Genomic DNA, 22,219 nt, shown 5'->3' on the forward strand with positions numbered 1-22,219 from the left:
CCTGCTTTTAATTAAGTCTTGTAAAGAAGCTTTTCTGCTAAAACTCTCAGGTTGAAGAGTTCATACAAAAAAAACCTCCCCATGGCCAAACTGGGGACATTCAAACACACATTTTTGAATAGTTTAAACCAGAAAAAAAGTGCAAGTGAAGAAGTCTTTATTATTTAGTGGGTCACTCTTTTTCCAGTTATCTTCTTTCTTTTATTTTGTTGTGTTTCAGTTTAAAGCTTAATGCTAATATAAGATGTTTTGATATTGAGCAAACATGAAAACTAAATTGCTTTCGTTTTCTTTTTTCCTAATTGCACATAAATCTGACCTAGCTCAGCTGGAGGGGAGGGCATTAGAAATGCAATACACTTTCAAATCAGAACCCTTGTGCCAAGGCAAAGGTCAAAGTAATTTTCTAGTTTGTTTGTTTTTAAAGGGATTGAATAAATATAGCTCTATCACAAGGAAAGCAGTAGTGCCCGTTGCTCAAATATGGGACATGTGAATGGAGTGGACAACCCTGCGTGGAGCAGTGGCAGGTATAATTACAGAAGTAACACTGGCATTGTTTCTGTGCAGTGATGTTCATTGTGCATGGCAAGACCACTTCTACTGTCAGCTCCAGACAAGAACTTATAGCACAACAGTATAAAGCTGTGGCTTCAATGACAGGATGTAAACAAAACAGGGCAGGGTACAGTTAATGTCTGCACTGCAGCACTAAAGAAAAATAAATAACTCCCTTTACTTGCAACTGGCAAAGGCCCAAATCCTGAAACATCATTAATCATCCTTGATGACTAGATGAGATCAGAAACAGAATGAAGAAAAATAAATTAAAATTTATCTTTAATTGTGATTGGCACAATAGAAACTAACTTTCATCCAAAAACATTTCTAATTGCTGCCCTCCCCAACTTTTTTCCACCCGCTGTAGAACTTCCAAGTGCTCTCCACTGTTGGTAGATGTCATCCTTTATCCTTCCACGTCTGTTCCAGCATGTGCTTTTAGGTTTTTTTTTGAGAAGCAAAAACTGTATTTGCATCCCTTCCAAAAAAAATTTTAAGTGCAGTCTTCATGTTATAAATATCAAACCGCATTATTCATAATCTCATAATTCACCAGTCTACCAGCTGAATAATGTAGCAGGCATGAAAGACTGAGAAGCAAAGGATATTATACAGACCAGGAGAGCCACTTAAAAAAAAAAAAAAAAAACTATGGGGGAAAAACTTCCGGAGAAATATAAGTGAAGTTTATTTTTCAGTTCATTGTACATCTTCAACTTATTATGAACAAAATGTATGCTTTACAGAGCAGTTATACTGCTGTCAGGAAAATTGATATTTTAATTTTTACAGCTGTTTACATTTTGCATTATGATTTTTCACAAGGTTTCCTTGTAATATCCCTTGAGTAAAAGGTGTTGCTACATCCTAGCTGTCCAGTGACACATATGAAATAAGATGAGATTATTGGTCTGGTTTGTGGGGTCTAATTGATGCCAAATTGGCAGAGAATGAGTAGGAAGGGAGCTTGGGCTATCCTTTAACCTCCTAAGCTTTTGCATACTTAATTTATCAGTTGTATAGATAATGGATTTTGCCTCACCATACTGTCAATCTGGTCCTTTCTCTAAGATAAAAACAGTGAATTTAATTCCCTAGCTGTGGGTCTGGGTTCAACCATTCCCTGTGATATCAGATGTATGAAGTGAGGCTTTGATGAAAACTAGCATGTATTACTGCTAAGTGTTGGGAGCAAACTATGTGAGCAACCTCTTAGATACAGTTACAGGGATTTTCTTCTTATTAAAAAAAGGCATAAATGCTGACTTAAAAGCAGTGTAGCTATTTAGCATTGAACTGGCAGGTCATGCTATTCTGTTTATTTATTTATTTACATTATAATGTTTTGGGGGAAAGCTATTATACAAAGCTGTGACATTGCTACATTATTTTACGTGGAAAGATGTGTGTAAGATGAGAATTTATAATCTGGGAGGAATGTCTTTAGAAGGCTTACTGCTGGTTGCTCCACTGTAGGAGAGATGCAGCCAAATGATACTTAACATTTTTAAACTGTACATTTTGATTTTTCTTTCCATTTTGGCAGGAGACTCAGCACGTGGATAGATCCTTCTGTACATGATCACAGCCACATAATCATTCTTGCCAGAAAGTGGGAAGCGATGGTAGTTTGTGAGACCCATGGCAGTGGTATTTGGATGTGACAGCTACAGGCTTTGTAGCAGTGCCTTGCTATTTTCAGAAAACAGAAATATTGCTGCCGTGTACTAGGACTATAAGGCTTTTTTGAGGCCACAGTGTTCCTCTAAAGGACAGATAGAAAAGATGAAATGCATTATGTCATTTCAGGCTATGTTGTTTCAATTCAATTTACCTAAAGTTACCGTATAAATTTCTCAAGTGGTTGGACATTGACAGTTTAAAAACCTTGTTTTCTAATTTCTTGGTGTTTTTAGATGAGATTGGTAGCCACATTGTGTCCAAACTGAAGAGATCTAGCCCAGCGTTTCTTCAGGATCTATTCTTGGTTTTTCATTAGGCTTAATGTTTCTTAGTCTGCACTGAAAAGCATGGCTAATAAAATTAAAAGTTTGTTCTGTTTCAGAAGAGAACTGTTTACTTGATTTCAGATTCTATCCAGACCTAGGTTTTGGAATACAGGGTGCGTTTGGATATTCCAGTTGTCCCAAAATGATCTCAAATGAAGATGTGACTTTTCTTATTGTTCTGGCATTGCCATCATCGAAGTTGCCTTTGTTTCCTGGTTTCCATACTCATAGTTGCCACTTCAAAGCCTGTTCAGATTCCAAATTTTACAGCTCACTCTAAATTTTGTTCCCCAATGTTTTCATTATTATTGGCTGTTTGGTTATTGTTCAGTTACCTGCTAATTATTCTCAGGATGAACATTTTGGTTTTACTGCCTGTTCCTCATTGCTCCATGCAATTTAAAGTGAGGATTTACCTTTCTTACCAAGATTTTGATAGCTCCCTGCCAAAAGTTAGTGGATCTATCTATTCAGAAAGGTGTGGCAGTCCATGGTTTATTCTGGAAAATGAGGGGAATAATGAGTATAATTTTCAGGCTTCTTCCATGAATTAGTTTTTTTTGTAATATACTATTGTTTCTAGAGAAGTCCAGAGGTATAAAAAAATATGTATGTTGTTGTTTTGTTTGTTTTGTTTTTTGTTTGGGGTTTTTATTTCATAAAAGCTGTAAGAATTAGGGATAACTGAGAAATTTTTAGAAAACTCTGCTGGTTTTCATTTCTTCTTATGCTAGCATTAAAAAAAAAAAAATATTCCCCATGTCCTTCAGTTCGTGTATTGAAAGATTGTGGTGTCTTAATGCTCACTTAACTACTTAAATTATGAACCACTCTTCTCCTTGTTCCTCTCATGATCCTTGGGAAATCAGGTACTGGGAAGAAGGCATCAGAAGCAAATTTTGCTGTGGGAAGAGGGAATACAAATCACTCTTCTTGAGGGTATATGTCTTCTCAGTCTGAGTGTCAAGATCTGGCAAAGAAACTGAGTTTGGCCTACCCAAAGGGTGTGAAGCCACTGAGAGCAGTGAATAGAATCTAAGGAGCTTCATTTTCCTTTTCTAGTGCTTCTGCAAAGGATCACCTAAGCTTTAACTAGGTTCTGCTTTATAGAAGAAAGCTGTTGCTCTTAATGTGTGCTTGCCTTCAGTGGCTAATGGAACATTCATGCAGCATATTTGTATCATCTTTCATTTCAGACATGAAATACATAGTAACTTCGTTTTTCTTCCTCAAGGAATTTGGTTTGTCAGAGAAACATCTGGTCTATGTAAATGAGTAATTCAGTGCAGTGGAAGACTATTGCAAAATAGTATCTTTGGCCTCTGCATCGCTAATTCAGCTAGATTTTGTAAAAACCGAACATTTATACGTCGAAAAATGCTGCCGCTTTTTCAGTTTTCAGTCTTAATGAGTGTGTTTTCCTCCTGCGAGTTTAAAAAAAAAAAAAAAAAAAAGGAAAAGGTCAGCAAGAAGCATGCTCTCCTTGGTAATTCAGCAGGCTGCTTGTTCCTGATGGGTGATTCCCTGGGGATGCTGACGGTCAGGGCCGGCCCCGCTGCGGCGGCTCTCCCCGGCGGCACAACGCTGCCACCTGCAGGGCTTCGGCCGCTCCGTGGGGCAGGCGGCTCGTTTCAATGCGCGCAGTATTGCAGAGGAGAAAGGTGTGTGCTGCCTTGGCAGGCGGAGCTGTAGTGGTGTTCCTGTCCCGTGCTGCTTTTGCGTTTTTAATAATAAATACAAGCCCCGCGAGCCAATCTATTGGTGTAAGGCAATGCCTGCTGGCCTCCCTCCAAACCAATTGTAGAGGTATGCAGACACGTGTTATTTTATTGTATTTTTTTTAAATAAAGCAATCTAGAAATTCATGTGACTAAATTCAGAATCGCTGCAGCTTCTGTGTTAAAGTTCAATTTTCTTTTGTCTACTCGATCTCGTGCTGTTGAAGTGATTCTGTGTTGATTCTCTTGCATGTTTTCTGATGTGGAAGAAAACAAATCAAAACCCACTTATCACATGAATCATTGTTAAAGTCAGCAGCGGTCCTCTGTGTAAAATCTCCTAGTAAAAGCTGGGAGGATGGGGATTAAGCCTGGAGCACATTAAATTAGTTCCAGTCGATCCCAAGCAGGCCCAGCACTGCTTGCTTAGGCAGGCAAAGCGGAAACAGACAGTTTATAACAAGGCTGGTTTAAAATGGTGGGGTTCATTTGAAGAAGATTTATGTCCCCCACTTATATAAACATTACAAATGTGGGCTGCAAGCAGGAGGCAAATCTTTGTCACAATCTCTTTAAGAGCTTTTTCACTGCGAATAGAATGGACAGCGTGTATTCTTGTTTGAAGATTTGCCAGTATTTGTACAATCATCTTTCCTCAGTGATCCAACTAATTAAAATACAGCTCGGGGTGAACAGCAAGACCACCACCCAGTGATTTGTTTGGAGCTAGCAAAAGTGACGATGGCTGAGGTAGCAGAGGGAAGTTGTTTGGAAACAAGAGAAAAGATTGTCCCAAGACTGGTTTAGTTTTTCTGTTGTGATCATTCTCCTGAAAAAAAAAAGGAGAAACTACCATGTCTTGATTTATTCCCCCTCTCCCCTTTCCCAGTGGATGCTACAGTTCTCAAACAGTAGTGCAGAAATTCCATGAGTTTTGCGGCCTTTGTGAGGACCTGTCGAACTATAGGGCTGAGGTTTTTTTTGCTCCAGGAACACTAAGTAAACAGCTTCGGGTGTGAGGGTCCCAGCTGATGGTTGTAGCAGCTACACGTTGTAATATCTGGGAACAGCTTAGTGTGATGGTATTATTTTTGAAACTTTATATATTTAATCCTTCTAAAAATATATATTAGTGCAGTAAATACCTATTTTTACTTTTAATAATAGTGCGCAGTTTTATTACTAGCTCTTGCAATACCGTTTTACTTTGTTTATTTAGGGTACGTGTCATAAGAGTTGTCCAGATATGGATTTAACAAAGTGCTTTTCATATTTCATTTTGTTGTTAATAAACAGTGTCTAAAAGGGCTTTGTGATACTATTCTGTCTTCCAGAATAGGATCCAAGTCTCAGACAAATGACTTTTGTGAGTTTGTGAGTTTCAATATATAACCAAGACCCTCTGGATTCTCTTATTCAGATGGTAGTTTCTCATGCTTCTTCATTTTTGCTGCTGTGCATCTCCATGTGGGATATCACTTATGTCTTGAATGTCTGATTCCCACTGTGGTGGGGGACAATTGTCTAGGAGTTAACAAAAAAGATATTTGTATGTTTCTGCTGTGTGGCAGGAGGAGCTGTGTGCATCAAAGCTTGGAAGTGCTCTGAACTGAGGTGTGGGTCTCCAGATAGTTGCAATAGAAATTACATCAGAGAGCTTTGTTTTTTTCTCTTGCAAGACATTTGCACAACAGAGACAGTAGGTAGATAGATATACCTGAATTAGCTGTTGAAAAGCATCCTGAGTGCTGTGGATTCACAAAATAAACAGTGTACAATAGCTCACAGTATTTGTAGAAATCATTAACTGCACTGAATGTTATTACTTGTCTCTGGGCATCAACATCAGTCCATCTAGGTATCTGAGGTGTGAGGAAGCAGCCACTGCTGGTCACAGGTGGAGAACAAGCAAGTCATATGTAGAGGTGAGCGTTATTCTCCTGAGTTACAGTCTGGTGCTGGACTGCTGGGCCGTGCTTTTCATTGCTCCTACTGAAAAACAGAATGAGGAATTAGAGACCACCTTGGTGCCTTAGTGTCTAGCATTTACAACTAAAGATGTTTCAGTCTTTAACATTGCACATGCATACCACTTATTGAAGTTTGTGTTGCGTTTCAACTCAGCAGATCTTGATCTTTTGAAATAATTAAAAAAAAAGTTAATATAACCATAGTTTAGGACACATGCAGACTTTATCCTTACAGCTGTTTTCTTCTTTATTAAAATTGCATGGAATATGCATTTCCCCAGATCTTTCAAGTGAAACTTAAGAAATAATTTCTGCGTGAAACAGCTAGGAAATACATACAAAAGTAACTGAAAACTTCTGAAGTCCTTAAATGTTTGGAATGACATACGTGATTTAAGTGTTTTTGTATATTGGGACCAGATGTCCTGCACTCCAGTTGGCTCCCTTTGCACAGTTGTGCTATCAGGAGGGAGTTGCACTGACTCAGGCACTCTGCTGAGTGGGAGGGAAATCCCGTGGAGGACAGAGCCTGGTTCACTTTTCTGCTTGCAGCTGGTGCTGGAGGGATGGACTGGGAGGAGTTGTGGCAGGAGCCACCCCTACAGCCAAACACTGCTTGTGCAGCTCTTGAAGCTGGCTGTGGGGAGCATCCCAAATGCCTTCTTGCAGAGCAATGAGCTGAGGAGAGGGCATGTGGGCCACATGGATGGAACATCCTGGCTGAAGAGCAAATGCTGGGCATGTTCTCTAATAACCGGCATGCCAGAAGGTCACGTACCCATGCACAGGCATACCTAACTGCAGGCTGCACATGCAGACTGTGTGAATATTGGCCTTGAGAATTCCTGCTTGGTTAAGGAACTAATAGTACAGCTTACGTGTAGTTCTGTAAGCTTTGCTTGGAAAGGCAGTATTGTTAGCCTCTAGGAGAGGAGAGAGTTTCTGGGATGAGATCAGAAGATTAAGAAAATAATGGAATTTCAGATTTGTTTTCATTGTAACTCTATGATACTGGAAAATTGCCATTTTGTCTATGCCTGTATTTCACTTGATGCTTCATATTTGACATACAATGAGTAGTTTTGTATGGCTACTGTTTTTGCTTATGTATAAGGGAAAAAAACATATGCCCTTACTCAGACGTGTCACTGTTGTTTCTGCCATCCACTGCTCTCCAAACGATGATAACCTGACTGCTTCTTAATAGCAGTGGAAAACTGGACAGAATTAGGGCTTTCACTTGATACATTTCTTAGGATGAAAAGAGATACAGCTGTGTACTCTAAGCTTGTTCAATTTTTCCCAATCTGAAAAAGGGAAAGAAAACGTTCTTCCTTGTAGAAGTCATACCATAATGAGTATCCTCTGGTGAAGATGTTCTGTCTGTGAAAGAGTCCTTCCACACACAAAAATGGATTGGGGGACACATAAGTTACAAACCTAGTCACGCGCGTGACATGTGCCTTTAATCACTGAAAGCCTGAGTTCTGTTTAAAGCATAGCAGGTCTTGTACAAGGGCTAGAAATGTCAGTACTGTATTGTGATAACATTTACTGTACTGATTAACAGCCTTAGTGCCCTGCAGCAGATTGATAATCTGCCTCTGTATCTTTGTATTGCTGTTCTTTCTCCTTCCTGTGTGCTGAGTGGGATGTGTGGGCAGACCACTGGAATTGTCTCATGTGCAACATCTTCCATGTTTATATATTTTCCTCTGTGGTTTATGTCATATATTCTTTGTCTGTCTGCATACAAAGGTGTAAAATATTGTAAAGATGATGTAAAGCTTTGAATTTAGCTGATGTTTGAATTCCTATTTGCAAAATGCAGTAGTGTGTGATCCAGTTTATGATCTCATAAATTCTATGTGGCCATCAAGTTTCTTGTCTCTTACTGAGTTTCAGTTCCATACTTTTTGGAATTTTGGTAAATCCCAACAGTTTCTGGCAGGTATGTTTATTTTTGTGATAGATTTTTACTATGTTTCTTGGTGTATTTATTAAGAAAATAGACAAAATAAAAGGGATGGAAGGAAAGAATGTTCCTTTGCTGAAATCTACATCCATTTCCTTTGAAACTGACAACAAATTGGATTACAGAGATACTGTGAAATAGTGCATGTTTTGGCCAAAATAGTACCTCTATTTAACAAATTTCATGCAATAGTATAGTCTCTAATCTAAAAGCCTTCAAGTCTAATCTTAATGTAGATGGAATTGTGATTATTGTAATGCTTTGACACTAATTGAGCAGGCATTGATGCTTGTAGCAATATATGTTAGATGTCCTTCTTGTCTGTTAATATGAAACATTTAGGGATGGAAGTTAACTGGATTTATACAGGGGGGGAAAAATTAGGAAGTTGGATGGTGCATTTATGTACTCACAAACAAAAAAAAAAGCAACAGAAATCTAAAAATAGATTTCCCTCAAATGAACATAAGCGGTAATGTGGACTCCAGAATCCTCTTTCATCCATTTGGAATAGATCTGTTTTTCCATACTACCTTTGTCCTAGGCAGTCTCATTTTCTCCCTTCTGGTACCAGCACCCACCACAGACAGGCCATCATCAGAATTCTCAGGCTTCCCTGAGGAGTTCCTGGAATGTCTGGAGTTAGACTGAGTAGGAGTGAAAGATGATAGAACAAAGGGCTGAGAGAGAAGAGGTGACTCAAAAGGCAAGGATGTGGCATAAGATGGAGTTATTCTGATTGTCCAGCAGTCTCCTTTTATAATTTGCTGCTCTGACAGCCTTCACAGCATGTCCAATATTTTAGTATGTATTACCTGATCTTTTCTGCTGTTTCAAACTGATTTTTCTCTCACAGCCAACAATTCTTTTCACTGCTATTAAGCACTGTGCCAAGGAGTTTAAATGCATCTGGTGAATAAACCATAATGTGTGTTTCATTGTGTGAGACTATCGAGTTTTGCTTTCTGCTTGTCATCTGTTATTTAACCCTCCAAAAATCTTTCTGAAATATTAGAGGATCTCCACAGATTTAGGAATTGAAAAATCATAGTTTCAATTTCTGCTGTTTCTGTTGCAACTTTTTTGACTAAAGAGCTCCCTCGTGCTCAGAAATTTTAGTGTTATTTCTCCCTTCATTAAGCCAGCTCTGGAGAAGCAACACCTCTAGCTGTCCTGTAACTCTCCTCAGGACTATCTCTGGTTTTCCACGGCTTCTTAGGTATGTGTACACTGGAACTGGGTATAATATATCAAAATCACTCGCAGGAATGGTACATACTGAAATAAATGTGCTACCTTACTTTTTGGTTCTTCTCTTAACTATATGCAGTTTTATTTGTCTTTTTGCTATGGTTTTAGGCTCAGATGTCAATTCTGAGTTGAAGATGTAGCTGAGCTACTTTGCTTCTTCTAACCATACTTCCTACATAAGAGAGCAGGGTTATATGATATTCTCCAAGGCTCAACCATTTTGAGTTTGGAACAGATATGTGTTTCCGTGTATTTACTTGTATTTGACAGAGGTTTTCTTTTCCTCTCTGAGTTTTCCCATATTTCATCTGAACTGGCATAAGAGTTTAGCAGCATAATAGCCTTTGGCAAGCAGATCTGTATTTCAGAACATTGTATGATGAACTATCTTAATTTAATACATATTTTTTTGAAGTGGTTCTTACCAGCTTTGTTTATTGACTCTTAGTTGACCCTTAGTTCCTCTGCTGGTACGATGAGCAGTCAGTCCCTACCTGCCTTCTCAAGCCCACTCATAATTTTTCAGATCTGCTGGTGGTTTTTTTTTTTTTCTTAGACTGAAGAGTTTTAAGTGGCGATCTGAGTTATGGATCCATGTTCTTTTCTTTGTCTAAAGTATCCCTCAAATCCTTTTCAATAACTACTTTCCAGGAATGAAGCCTCTTCTTTTGAAGATACATTCTGCACTGCTGAGAGACAAATTTGGTTTTATTATATTTGCTTGATTTATTCCCCATTTATTTGTTTTCAGTCATTATGTATTTGCTTTGTACTGACTGAATGCCTTCTTGTTGTTCTCCTCAAAGGTGATGTGAGCTTTAACCTCCTAGAATGTTATGTTATCCTCATGTCCTTTTCTCAGCATTGAACCCCTACCATCTTCTGACATGTTTGCCAATATTCCAAAGCTTTTAAGAACAAGCAGTGTCAAATATACACACACGCACCTGACGTGCGTAAAACCAAAATCTTTCTCTGATGCATATTTTTTCTTGAGTGGGCACATACTACTTTTTCATTATTCTGACGCAGTTTTCACTGTGCTGACTCATGATTCTGTTTTTACTGAGCCTGTCTGTAGAAGAAGCCATCACGGCTAAAAGCTGTTGACTGAGTAGGCTGGAATTTTTCCCTTTTAAATTTTTGACGAGTCTCTTATGTCCGACATGCAGTGATTTGAGTGAAATTGTCCCTATGTTTGCAGAGATTTGCCTAATAAAATCCAGACTTATTAAATATCATTTTTTTTCAGCGTCTTGTTGCTGCTGAGCCCCCATGAACCCATTAAAATATCTTAGCACAGCTGTAGACTAATGGTTTCCAAAGAGAGGCAGAAAAACTGAACTTTGTGATGTAGTGATACATCTCCAGACAGCATAACTCCCTGGGATGAGGTGATTTCTCTACTGTGGAAGATTAGATATCAGCATGTTTACTAGAAAATTTTGTGGTAGTATTTGATTTTTCTTAAAATGTATACGTTCATCCTGTAATTCTGACTGAGAAAATCAGTAACTGAATCTGCTTGTTGTAATACAAGAAACAAAAATGACTGATTGTTGAAAATGGGAAATTTCTATCAAACATCTGTGGTACTCAGTAAAGACAAAAGGAAGGTGGAAAAGTTATAAGAGGAAATTAAGGTGTACAAAATATAATTTCTTTCTATGCCCTAATGAAATTAAAGAAAAGCAGTGTATTGCGCTTCTTTGTTTATGGGCAGAATCCAGTTGCTTAGGTTGTCATGATGGACTATGGAGTTGTTAGCTGAAAGAACTGTCCTGGGCCTTTTGTTCATTCTGTTTTATTTTGTAAATCATAAGGCTTGGGCAACTTCTTTTAAATATTTGTGGTGGTATCACATATTAGCTGTTAAGTGTCAGTGGTGTGTTTATGTAATTATACAGGACATGTGTTAAAAAAATCCCTGACCAGAAGACCTTGCCTATGTAGTACATTCTGAAAGCTTTATGTTGCAACTTATTTTTCCTGTCTTTGTCCTGTCACTGTGTTTTGTATTAAATACTCCCATCATGGATAGATACTCAGCAGGTATAAATCGGCCAAGAACTGTTGATATCTATAGTAGTAACTGATAAATGCCAAGAGTCTGGCAATATGACAGTGTATTGAAGAAGTCATCCAAAGAGCAGGTGATTATTTATATAATTTTCTTTTTACATATCTTGGCAGACTGAAACTAGTTCATGAAGGCTTAGAGCCAGAACTGTTGCATGAGGAAGCAATCCAGTCCTTAGATTTCATGGCTGGTGTAGTTGTTTCAGTGGCCAAGCAATAAACCAAATCTTTTTTAATGCAGTCACAGAAACACTTCAGCTGACATAAATGGAATGGACTATTGTGGGCAGAAGACAAGAATGAAAGAAAATTGGGAGAGCGTGCACAGTGGATGAATCTGAATCCCTGTATTTGGCAGCATGCACCAGGTTAAAAATAGCTTTTCAAAAGCTAATGGGTTTTATTTTATTTTATTTTTATTTGTTTACATTACAATTTAAGACTATGTCTGCAAGAACTGCCTGGAAATTGTCTCTGCAGTTTTGAGAGCACAGGTCCTGAAGCAATCCATAGGGTGGATGGTAAGGGCAGGAGAGGGGACAGGAAATGGAATTGGCTCTGTAGAAAAATTTTGTTAAAGAACAAAGGAGCCTTCTAAGAGAAGTGACAGAGGAGACAACTTTTTGATGCCTTTTTACTATATTTCGAAGACCTTAGTATTTTGTCTTGTGTTGTGGGTTGGCTATTCTTTGATCATACCGTATAAATATTTAATGAGAAGACAAAGGAAAGACACATTAGTTTATCAAAACCTGGTTCAGTCAAAACAATATTTGCATGATAAGGTCATGTTTACTGCTTTGTAGTGTGAAGTTACTAATCACCCATCAGCTATTTTATGAAAGAGAAATAAATGAATTGGTTGTTTTTATGGAATTTAGAGAATACAGACATCATCTCATCAGTGTAAGGAATTATGTGCAATCAAAACTGAACATGATGTGCCCAAACAGCACACAGTGGTGAGCAGCAGAACATCAGCTTCTGACTTAAGGCAGAACACTGAAGGCAATGACTCCTCCTAAGCTTGGCAGACTCCCTGTTTTTTGCTAAGATGATTGCTGCAGAGAGCTCCTCCCAATTGAAGGATCTGAGCTATTTTTGCATACCCACTTGGTCCCTTGTCAGTGCTGGCACTTACTGCAGCCAGCATATTCACTCCAGTTTGTCTTCATCTGGATGGTAGACTGGCTTGGACTGCATGCCAAAATCCTGAAACAGAGAAAGTCAAACCCAGATTAAACATTACGAATCAGGTACAGCAACATTAGAAAGTTGCTTACCCCACAAATTATGAGCCCTCTTTTCCTAAGTTGTCAATGCAAGCAGCTTTTATTGTATAGGAGATCTGAATGAACTTATAGAGATGTGAAGTTGCATGGCCTAAGCTTTCCCCCAAAAAGCTGTTGTTCAGTGTCAGTCATACACGTGGCAAAGCTGGATCATGGTGCCTGAGGGCTGACATTCAGGAGCATGGATCAGTCAGTGAGCCAAAGGCTGAAGAGTTTCCACGGCTTCTTTTTCAGGTTTTAACTACAGCAGGGCTTTGGGTTTTGTTTTTTTTCTCCAATAAATTCCTTGCTGTTGTGAAGCCCCGTAGTTCACATTCCAAAAAATTCTGTTAACTCGTGCAACCTCTAAAGGAATTAAAAATGTTTATCTTCCTAAACTGAAAGCCACTAGAATATTTACATAATGAAGTAGTCTCTGAAGATTTATCTCCTCATTCCTATGGATTTTGAAAGAAAATAAATTCCACTTGCTTGAAGTTGATTTTTGCTTTAATATTTTTCATAATGTGTTTGGAACGGTGAACTGGATGGGAGGGGATAGGGTGCCTTGGTTCTATTCTCAGTTTTCTCAAGGACTTGTGTTAATTCATATAAACTCTTTTCTTCCTCCTCTGTTTTCTGTTGTTTAAAAGATGACTAAATAAAAAGATGACTAAATACTTACTGGTTTAGATTCTTAGGATTTATTTGATACTGAAAGTACTGCCTCATAGAAATGCAAAACTGAGTTTATTGCATTTCCTCCTAATTCCTGTTGATCCTTTAAATCACATTTTAAATGTCAATTTTGAAGCACAATATCATGTTCACTATTTAAAACTGAAAAAAGATCTTTTTACTTCAATGTTCTGCTGTCTGCCAAAACTTGAGTCTTTTGCAAAACTCAGCAGATTGACGTAAGTTCATTTACCCTTAGGGATAGTAAATTATTACACAGCTTAAGTTATAAAAATAAATAAGTAAGAAGGGTGGAGGACAGGCATGAAAAACAACAGAAATCTATCACAAACTCTCCCTGGATTTTGAAGAGTGTATGATTATAGCATTAAAATGTCCAAACAATGCAACTGAGAAGAAGGCATTAGAGCTTGGGCCTTAGTTGGCTCCGAATTAAGTAGTGTTAATGTTTTTATACAGCCCTTAGAAAGCTCAGAATTGACCTGTTTTTATTATTTTTATTGGCTCCCTTGATGATAGACAAATGGGGCTAACCTGAGGCCAACATAACCAGCAGGAAATTTGGGTCATGGGTAGTTACATTTTTAAAAGTTGTGTTTTAGGGTTGTTCAATCAGGGTAATTGATTGATGGTTTCATGGTGCAAGGAGCATCTAAATTATCAGAGGTGGCCAGATAATGACAGTCTGCTAGTGGGTTTTGTTTGAGGCACATTTCCCAGCTCCCTGTGGAGCTGTGCTCTGTGGCAAAGTTGTACGTCACTTTTTTCATATGTGCTCCAATCCAACTGGCCTGTTCATACAGAACAGCCTCAAAACTTGGCAGTTGTATTTGAAGTTCTCTGTAGCAGCATTTCCCAAGAGATAAGGGAAAAACATTCCAGAGAAGTTCATACCCGAGAAAGACCCTATGTACATTCTGAAGTTAACGGCTTAATATAGCTTTTTAATTCCTTGTTCTTTCATTTTTACTTTGAAGATAAAAGGTGGCAATTGTTGCTTTAAGTTGATGAGTTTTAGCCTTTCCTTCGGTAAATCATCCTGAAAGTTTAGACCCAAATCTTTTTTTATCATGTATGTTTGAAAGTTTTCCTAAGATGCTGAACACTCTTGCAGAAGCTACCAGGGCCTGAAGCAGGGGCTGTTGATGTCTGGCTTGTATGGCCATGTGCCTCCTCACTGCTCCAAGCATTTGGATAATTTTACCTGAACTCCCCTTTGGTATTGTGATATGCTATGAGATGTTTTGAGATGGGTTTGTGTGTTGAAGAGGGAGAGGGGGAGCAGATGATGTGTGAGTTGATGGTGTTTAGTGCTTCAGGGCTCGCTGCTACTGGAAGGTGAATATACTTTTTTGTAGATTGAAGTTTGTCATCTATTCCAGAGTAACTCCAAGTGTAGGTTAATCTTCAGTTCTTGATTTTTTAGGAGTGGTTGGGCTCATTTTTTTTTCTGAGTGGCTTCTTCCCAGTAGTTGCATACCTCTGAATTCCTTGAAGTTTTGTCTCCTTCCATTTTAACATCCTTATGATCTGAAATTTATTATGTGAGTATACAGCTGAGAATTCATGTGTCCAAACATATAACTTTTCAAAAAGAGTGCAGGTAATACTGTACTGAAACATGGCTCAGCTGAAATAGTGGGATGTTTTTTGCCTTGACTTTAGGGTGGTCCTGCTGTTAGCATGAGACAGCCCAGCACCAGCAACAATGAAATGGTCATCCGTGCAGAGCAGAGCCATAACATGGCCGTTAAGGCACAGCAGAGCTAGCATTTGCTGTGTGATGTAACTGCCCAGATGCATGACTAGGACCAAACCCTCCTAGATTTCTAAATGTTCCATTTTCAATCCCAAATGCTTACGACTACAGGAGCTTTGCAATTTACTGCTTCAAGTCCAAAGTTGCACTTACTTGTTAGGTTTAGTATGTGGGTTGTTAGAATACAAAAGTAACAAGGGACGTTGAAGTCCCTTGAAAGGTGGGTCCATGCCAAAACCTGCATCCATGTCAGGAACTGAATGAGGCTGAAGGCCCCGCAAATTTGATGCTTCCTATAGCAAATAGGGTTTTTGAGAGCCTAATTCCCGCTTTCTTGAGATTGAATATGTGAGGGATCAGCATACTATAATTAGCTTCTGAGATGCCTGTTGGTCTTCTGAGACTCAAAGATTCTTTGTTCTAAAACAAAGAGGAGAATTTCATAAAGCGTACTGGGGACAGAACTTCTGTTTGTATGCTCAAAGCTGGATCTGAAATCCCTGACCAGCTCAGAACTAATGTAATGCAGTTAACTGTAATTACATGACTTTGTTATTGTATAAACTTGTACCTCTTTCACTTTTTGGTTTTGCTTTTTTTGAGTTTATTTAAATGTTATTGGCTATGGTGCCTATTGTCATGATCAAACTGTCTAAAGTTACTGCAATAACAACCAAGAATAAATCTTTGCAGACTAGATTCTGTGAATTATAGGATGGTTCAGTGTTTCCCTTTAAGCTTCCACACATTTTCTATGGAGCTGTTTGCTAGCTGCAGGGTAAAGGGCAGAGTGCAAAGGTTGTGTTGTAGTAGTAGTGTTGTAGACCTCTGGGATGTGTCTGACTGCTCACTGTTGCCACGTGGGGACCATGCTGCTCTCCTCCCACATCTCCCCTCCCAAGCAAATGCAGCGTGCTCCTCCTGCTCACCGTGCACTGACCCCGCTTCTTATCTGATCCCACTGACAAGCTTCAAGCCAGCTCACAGCAGAAAGTGGACTTTTTATGTGTTGTGCGTGTGCAGCAAGGATGGCAGGTCGCTGGGTAGTATGCTCTACATGGCTGTGAATGGCAGAGACCTGCACACCCCAGCCCTGTCTTATATGTTGTGGATGTCAGTGTTGTACTTCATCAGATTTGTATCCAGAGTGTCCATTCTACAGCTACGGAAAAGCTCTACACTTCCTCCTCCCACATAGTTGAGAAGAGGCAAGAGAAATTTTCAGTTCCTGAGGAAATGCAATCATACTCAGATTTCTTATCCTTTTCTCTGCCAGCCTTTGTCTCCTCACAATCACTTTATGATAGTCTCTTTGCCTCCTGCTCTCCCTTGCCACATGACCTTTACCTTTTTGACTTCACAACATGGATATGCTGTGGGAATGAATCTATCCTACATTGCAAAGAATGCTTTTTTCAGTGAAAAGGAAGGGTGCTGTGAAGGAAGAGTGAGCATACACAAGGCAGGTGATCATTGCCCTGGAGAAAAAGACAGCCCGTCCTCACTCCTGTCATTGGAAGCCACACTGGTCACTTAAACCACACTCTTCACAGGTGGCTTCCTCTGTTGCTAATTTTCTGGGTTTCTGACCTGAAAGCACAAGGTTAGATTTGCAAATGTGCAGAGTGTGTTCCTGCTAGCCATTGAAGTCAATGGGAGCTGGACGTGGGACTCCCTGTTCTAGTACACAGGAGTAGGCCCAAGGAGGAGGCCCAAGATTTGGAAGAAGTGTTCAACCTTGAGCTTTTGCCAATTTAATCTATTCTGAAAATACTGTTATTCTTCTTGTCTCGTCTTCCCAGTACATGGAGGTCTAATCTTTAAAGGCTTGTAAAGTGCTAAGATGCTGCAACTGTGAGTGACTAGGAAAAAACTTGTAGGAAACTAATCAATTTTTTGCCTTAGCAGCGAGAAGTCAGGGGGCCATATGGTGACAAGTGAGAGTGCAAATATTGAATGTTTCATTAAGTAAGCATTGCCTACTCTGTGTACAGCATGAGACAGGAGTCCGTTGGGGAATGTCTGCCTTGGGATTTCCTGAAAATATATTAAGGGCACAAATTACTGCTGCGCAGGTAGACCTAATCCTGGGTAGATATTGATGTTAGCTCTATGTCTAAACAACATTCCCTATTGTTGTTTAAATAACATTATTTTTGTATAGACAATAAAAATCATCTGCTAAAACAATCCACCTTGAAAGATAGTTTGAGTCTGTGTTGCAGACCAAACGCTGAGGCTGAGTTCTGCCATTTTCTGCCTGCAAGGCACTAGCAGTACCATGAGTGAGCTGGATGCCTCATATGAGGTACTCATCTGAATGATAGTGGTCCTTCTAGGCAAACAGTCTAACAGCAGCAATAGCTAATGCTTTTTGAGGCATACATACAAATTTGTGTTCTTTCTGTTGTCTATTCTTCTTGTACTTTTCCAGAATCCAAATCTCTTATACTAGGGATGTTACAGGATGCATCTCTCATGAGTCCATTTTTAGGCCTATCATGTGAGAATTTGTCCAGTCCCTTTTGAACCTGTTGACTTGGTCTCCTCAACTTCCTCTATTGGTTCTGTTTTGCAGCACATGTTGGGTATAGTTCTACAGTGAGCTTATTCACCACCTCTGTCATTTCATAAGCTTCACTTGGTACCCCTGTTAAGTATTCTCCTTGCCAGACTGAGAGTTCTAATGTTTTTAGACTCTTCTTTTACCCCAAATCACTGCAGAAATAATAACTCCTGCAATTGCAGACGCTGGTATGTCCAATGCTAACTGGTAAGCCCTATAGGATCAATCTGACACAGTCTTCCTTCTGTTTTGCAGACTATTGGAGAGTCAGAAATGCCCAGTGTGTTGAACCAGTTATTGCCAATGATCAAATCTTACAGTGAGAGGATGCAAGATGATTATACCTGTGAGGACTTCTTTGTCTTGTTGGTGTACACGTATTCTGTGGTTGGAGAAATCAAAAATGGAGAAGAGCTGGACAAAGCTGAGGAAGAAGTGAAGAAGGCTCTAGTCAAGGCAATTTGTGATGAACCAGAGCTGTCTCCTTTGTTGCAGAAGATAACAGGTAAGATTCTGCTTGTGTGGTGAGGATTTGGATGGTGTCGAACGTGGGAACTAGGAGCATGTGAAAGCAACTTGACTTGCCTGTGGTGCAGAGAGTCTGTGAGTCAGCATGAAGATTTCCTGTAGTTTTTTCCATCTCTAATGTTCATATATGCCAAATACTGACAGGCAGTGCTTGAATAGTGCTGAGTCTGATGAAAGCTCTACAAGTTGTTCTTTTTGTTAAAGACTGGCAAAGTTTGTATGTTTTTCTAAGGTAGTCTTTTCCACGGTTTCTTTCATTGATCAGTGTAAAGTTGACCCTGGGAAGTCAAAATTAATTCTGGAAACATATTCAGTGAACCACAGTTGTTTTGTGAATGCCAGAAGCTGGTCTGTCTGGCATAAAAGATGAAATGTGTCTAAAACCAACATTAAGCTTTTTGCTGAAACAACATGAACATTAGCCTTTAAAAATAGCACACTAAGCCTTTTTTTAGGTGAGCACTCATAGAATAGAAAAGCCTTGACCACTTGCTGCCGATGTTACATGTAAAAAAAAATATATTAAAATAAGTTAAAAACTTTTATTAAAATGAATGACCTACAGTTTGAGAGTGGCATATCTGTGTAGTGGAAGAGATCTCTACTTCCTGCTGTCAGTTATCTCAGTGTTTACTAATGGTGAGCTGGTCATTGACCAGGTCACCTTTGAGATAGGGAGCATAAAATGTAAATCAAAATGTTGCAAGGAGCTTATAATTGAAAGCCTTTGCCAAGAATCTGTTCAAGTGGGGAATCTCAAGGTTGTTGGGATTATCCTGCTGTTGGTTATTCTGCTAATATTCCCAGTGGACACTTCTGCTTCAGAGTGTGGATGTGTTCTGACTGATCTGCAGTTGCCTTGAGTGTAAAATATTGTAATTATTAAAAGATTCTTAGTCTAGAATGGGCATTTCAGCAATATTTGAATTGTGCTAATGTTTTAACATTCCTCATTGCAATGCCTGCAGTCTGTAGCTGTATGTGGCTGGCAAGTATTTCATGCCTTTTGTTGACTTTCATTCTCCTGGTTTTCAGTATGTATTATACACCTTATCCACTGCATGATGTTTCAGTTGCAACTTCAGTGGTGTTTTCTACAGGGTGTGGTGCTGTCCAACCCCTCATTTTGAAAACTTTATCTTCATATTTTACCCTTTTTCCTGTAACCCTATGTGTTTAATCACCGTTGGTCAGTTTCTGTTTATTGTGTCTGAGAAAAGTGGGAGAAGATTTGAAGTTCAAAAACTTCTGCCAAATACCGAAGAGAAGCCACGTTTCTCTTTGTAGAGGCTTCCCCTGTTGCTTTCCCTGGTGGTCTCATTTTATGTAGTTATAAGCACAGATGGGGGTAAAAATACACATTGTGTTTGTATTATGTTGCATAACCTGTTAATAATTCTATAACTTTATGAATATACTTTTGTGCTGGATTTCCAGTGTGATTACTTCCTGAGTAAAAATTTGAATATCTAGGTCCTCTTGCTCAGCTTCCAAGAAAAGAAACATGAAGGAATGTTTCAGTGCGAAGATTCTTTGTTTTATGGAATAAAATTAATTATCTGTTTTTTACATAGCTGTCTAACCGTTAGAAACACACTGCATAAAGCAAAGTGGTTATCTCCTTATGCATAAGTATTTGTTTTGTTATTTGGGGCATCTGTCTGTGAACCTCTGAGTTATCACACTTCGGATTTGTATGGACTGCTTTGGAAAGTTTAAATGTTGGAAAATAGATTTATATGTATATATATATTTAAGTATTTGTGGTGAGATGACCCCAGCCAACAACCGCATGCACCCAACTCAGCCTCTCTCTTTCTCCTCTTCCCTGCATGTTATAGGACATGAGAAAACAGGAAGAACAATGCAAGAAAACTTGTAGGTCAAGGTAAAGACAGTTCAATAGGTGAAGGAAAGAAAAGAAAAGCAACAAGTGAAGCAAAGGCAATCACCACTTCCCGCAGGCAAACTGATGCCCATTCAGTTTTCCAACTGTGGCCAAAGCCCTGTCACCGTCTGCTTTCCCCAGTTTTTATTGCTTAATGTGACATTATGTGATACAAAATATCCCTTTGGACAGCTCAGGCCACTATAGGCAGCTGCATTCTGTCTCAGCCTTTTGCCCACTCTAGCCTGCTTACTGGGGAAAAAAGAGAAAGCCTTGACACTATGCAAACAGTGTTCAGCAACAGCCAAAACATTCATATGTTATCAATACTGTTTCAGCCACAAATCCATAACATGGCACCATAGGATCTGCTGAGGAGATATTTAACTCTGTTTCTGCCAGGCCCACTATCTTAGCGTGTGCATGATTTTATACAAAGCATGTCATTGGTATTTTACAAAGTTAACTTTATAACACAGAGCCAGGTCCTTGCAGTCTTTCATTTCTAAGTCTGTGTTTAGCAAAACCATGTCAGTGCTTTTTGTACAAGTGGGTGATGGTATTACTTCCTGCTTGCATACTACTTTGATTTATCAGACTCTTTGTTTTTACTTAGAATGACAGTTTTTTCGGCTTATGCATAAAAGAAGAAAAAAAAATAATTAAAACTTGTTACGACCAAAAATAAGGATTGTCCTGACAGGGAGTTATGAAATGGAATTTCCAGGAATATGCCTTCAGTAGTTTTCAAGCCTTTGTTCATCCAATAGCTTGTTTTCTCAGTAGTGGTGGAATTTGCTGAATTAGTAAATCACTATATTTGCTGAACAGAGAAGTCTGACTGAGGAAACATGAGCAGTCTTAGTCGTGCTATGAGCTACACACCCAAATGTTCCTGTTAGCAGCCACAAACTGGGCCTTCTTCATAAATTCAGTCTAGCTCTGCAAGTCAGCTGCAGTTGCAGATCTGGATTGTTCGTGTTCTGGATGTATAGTGTTCTCACAGTGTTTTACTTGAAGTCAGAAACAAAAGCAAACCTTTGTTGCTCTTAAAATAGTCACTAAAGTGAATGGATGGATTGGACCAAAATCAATTTCAGTAATTGTTGCAATCTCTCATTCATTAGCAGAACACAGCAAAATGTTCACAGTCCTTTATTTTGAGAGCTCCATCAAGATAAATAAGGGAAGAATGTTAAATTGAACTTGTCAGGACAGAAAATGAAGCCAGGGTACGGTGTAGATACAAGATGTGTGCAGTTGGCTCACTCAACAGCTTCAGGTCCCCAAGTGAGCCTGCAGTTCCTCAACATTGGCTCTGTTCTCTGCAGCACAGCTGCTCTCAGTGAGTAGCTCAAAGGAAAACAGAGCTACAGGTTTAAGTTTCAAGTACTGCTAATAATGTATGATTGGACAGTTTTTGTTGTAGTGACAGATAGCAAAAATCATTTTTGCCTTTAGAAAGGCATGTGAAAGTAGTACTATTTAGGCTGCAAATCCAAGCACTTCAGAGTTGAGAAATGCCAGTAACTCCATTTCCCATGCAACCATAATTTGACTCCTGTGTGTTGTTTTCAGTTTAATGATTATGTAGTGTATTTTCTATGATCCATTGTATGGACTGAATAGCGCAGAGAACCAGAAAGATATAGCTTCAGTTATTCTTCCACATGCATAGAAAATACTAATGAGTGAGTGACAGTCTCCATGGAATATTCAGCGTTTGTCTTTTGCTGAGTCTTCTCATGAAGTTGGCACCCTCAGCTTTCCGTGGCTCATTTTGGAACATAAAGAACAAAAATGTTACATATGTTTTCAGATACTAGTCATTACATTTCCTTGAACAGAGAGCACTTTGTGCTTTGCTTCCCTGTATACCTTCTACCTGATGGCTTTGTTTAACACCCAGCACTGTACTAAATCTGCTTTTTGGCTCTTCATCAAA

At 39.0% G+C, this 22,219-nt stretch overlaps 1 protein-coding gene across 1 annotated transcript in view; it reads left to right on the forward strand.

Moving 5' to 3' along the window:
- The window catches only part of SCFD2 (sec1 family domain containing 2), a 170,348-nt gene that overhangs the window by 53,078 nt on the left and 95,051 nt on the right, over nucleotides 1–22,219 (forward strand). Inside the window, exon 5 of the mRNA XM_065737025.1 lies at nucleotides 18,114–18,363. Within this exon, the coding sequence (XP_065593097.1) occupies nucleotides 18,114–18,363 (250 nt within the window). The remainder of the gene's footprint in view (nucleotides 1–18,113; nucleotides 18,364–22,219) is intronic.

This window comes from Cyrtonyx montezumae, unplaced genomic scaffold, assembly GCF_038088225.1.
Source record: "Cyrtonyx montezumae isolate F1298 unplaced genomic scaffold, pur_monq_1.0 scaffold_2, whole genome shotgun sequence".
Taxonomy (NCBI): domain Eukaryota; kingdom Metazoa; phylum Chordata; class Aves; order Galliformes; family Odontophoridae; genus Cyrtonyx; species Cyrtonyx montezumae.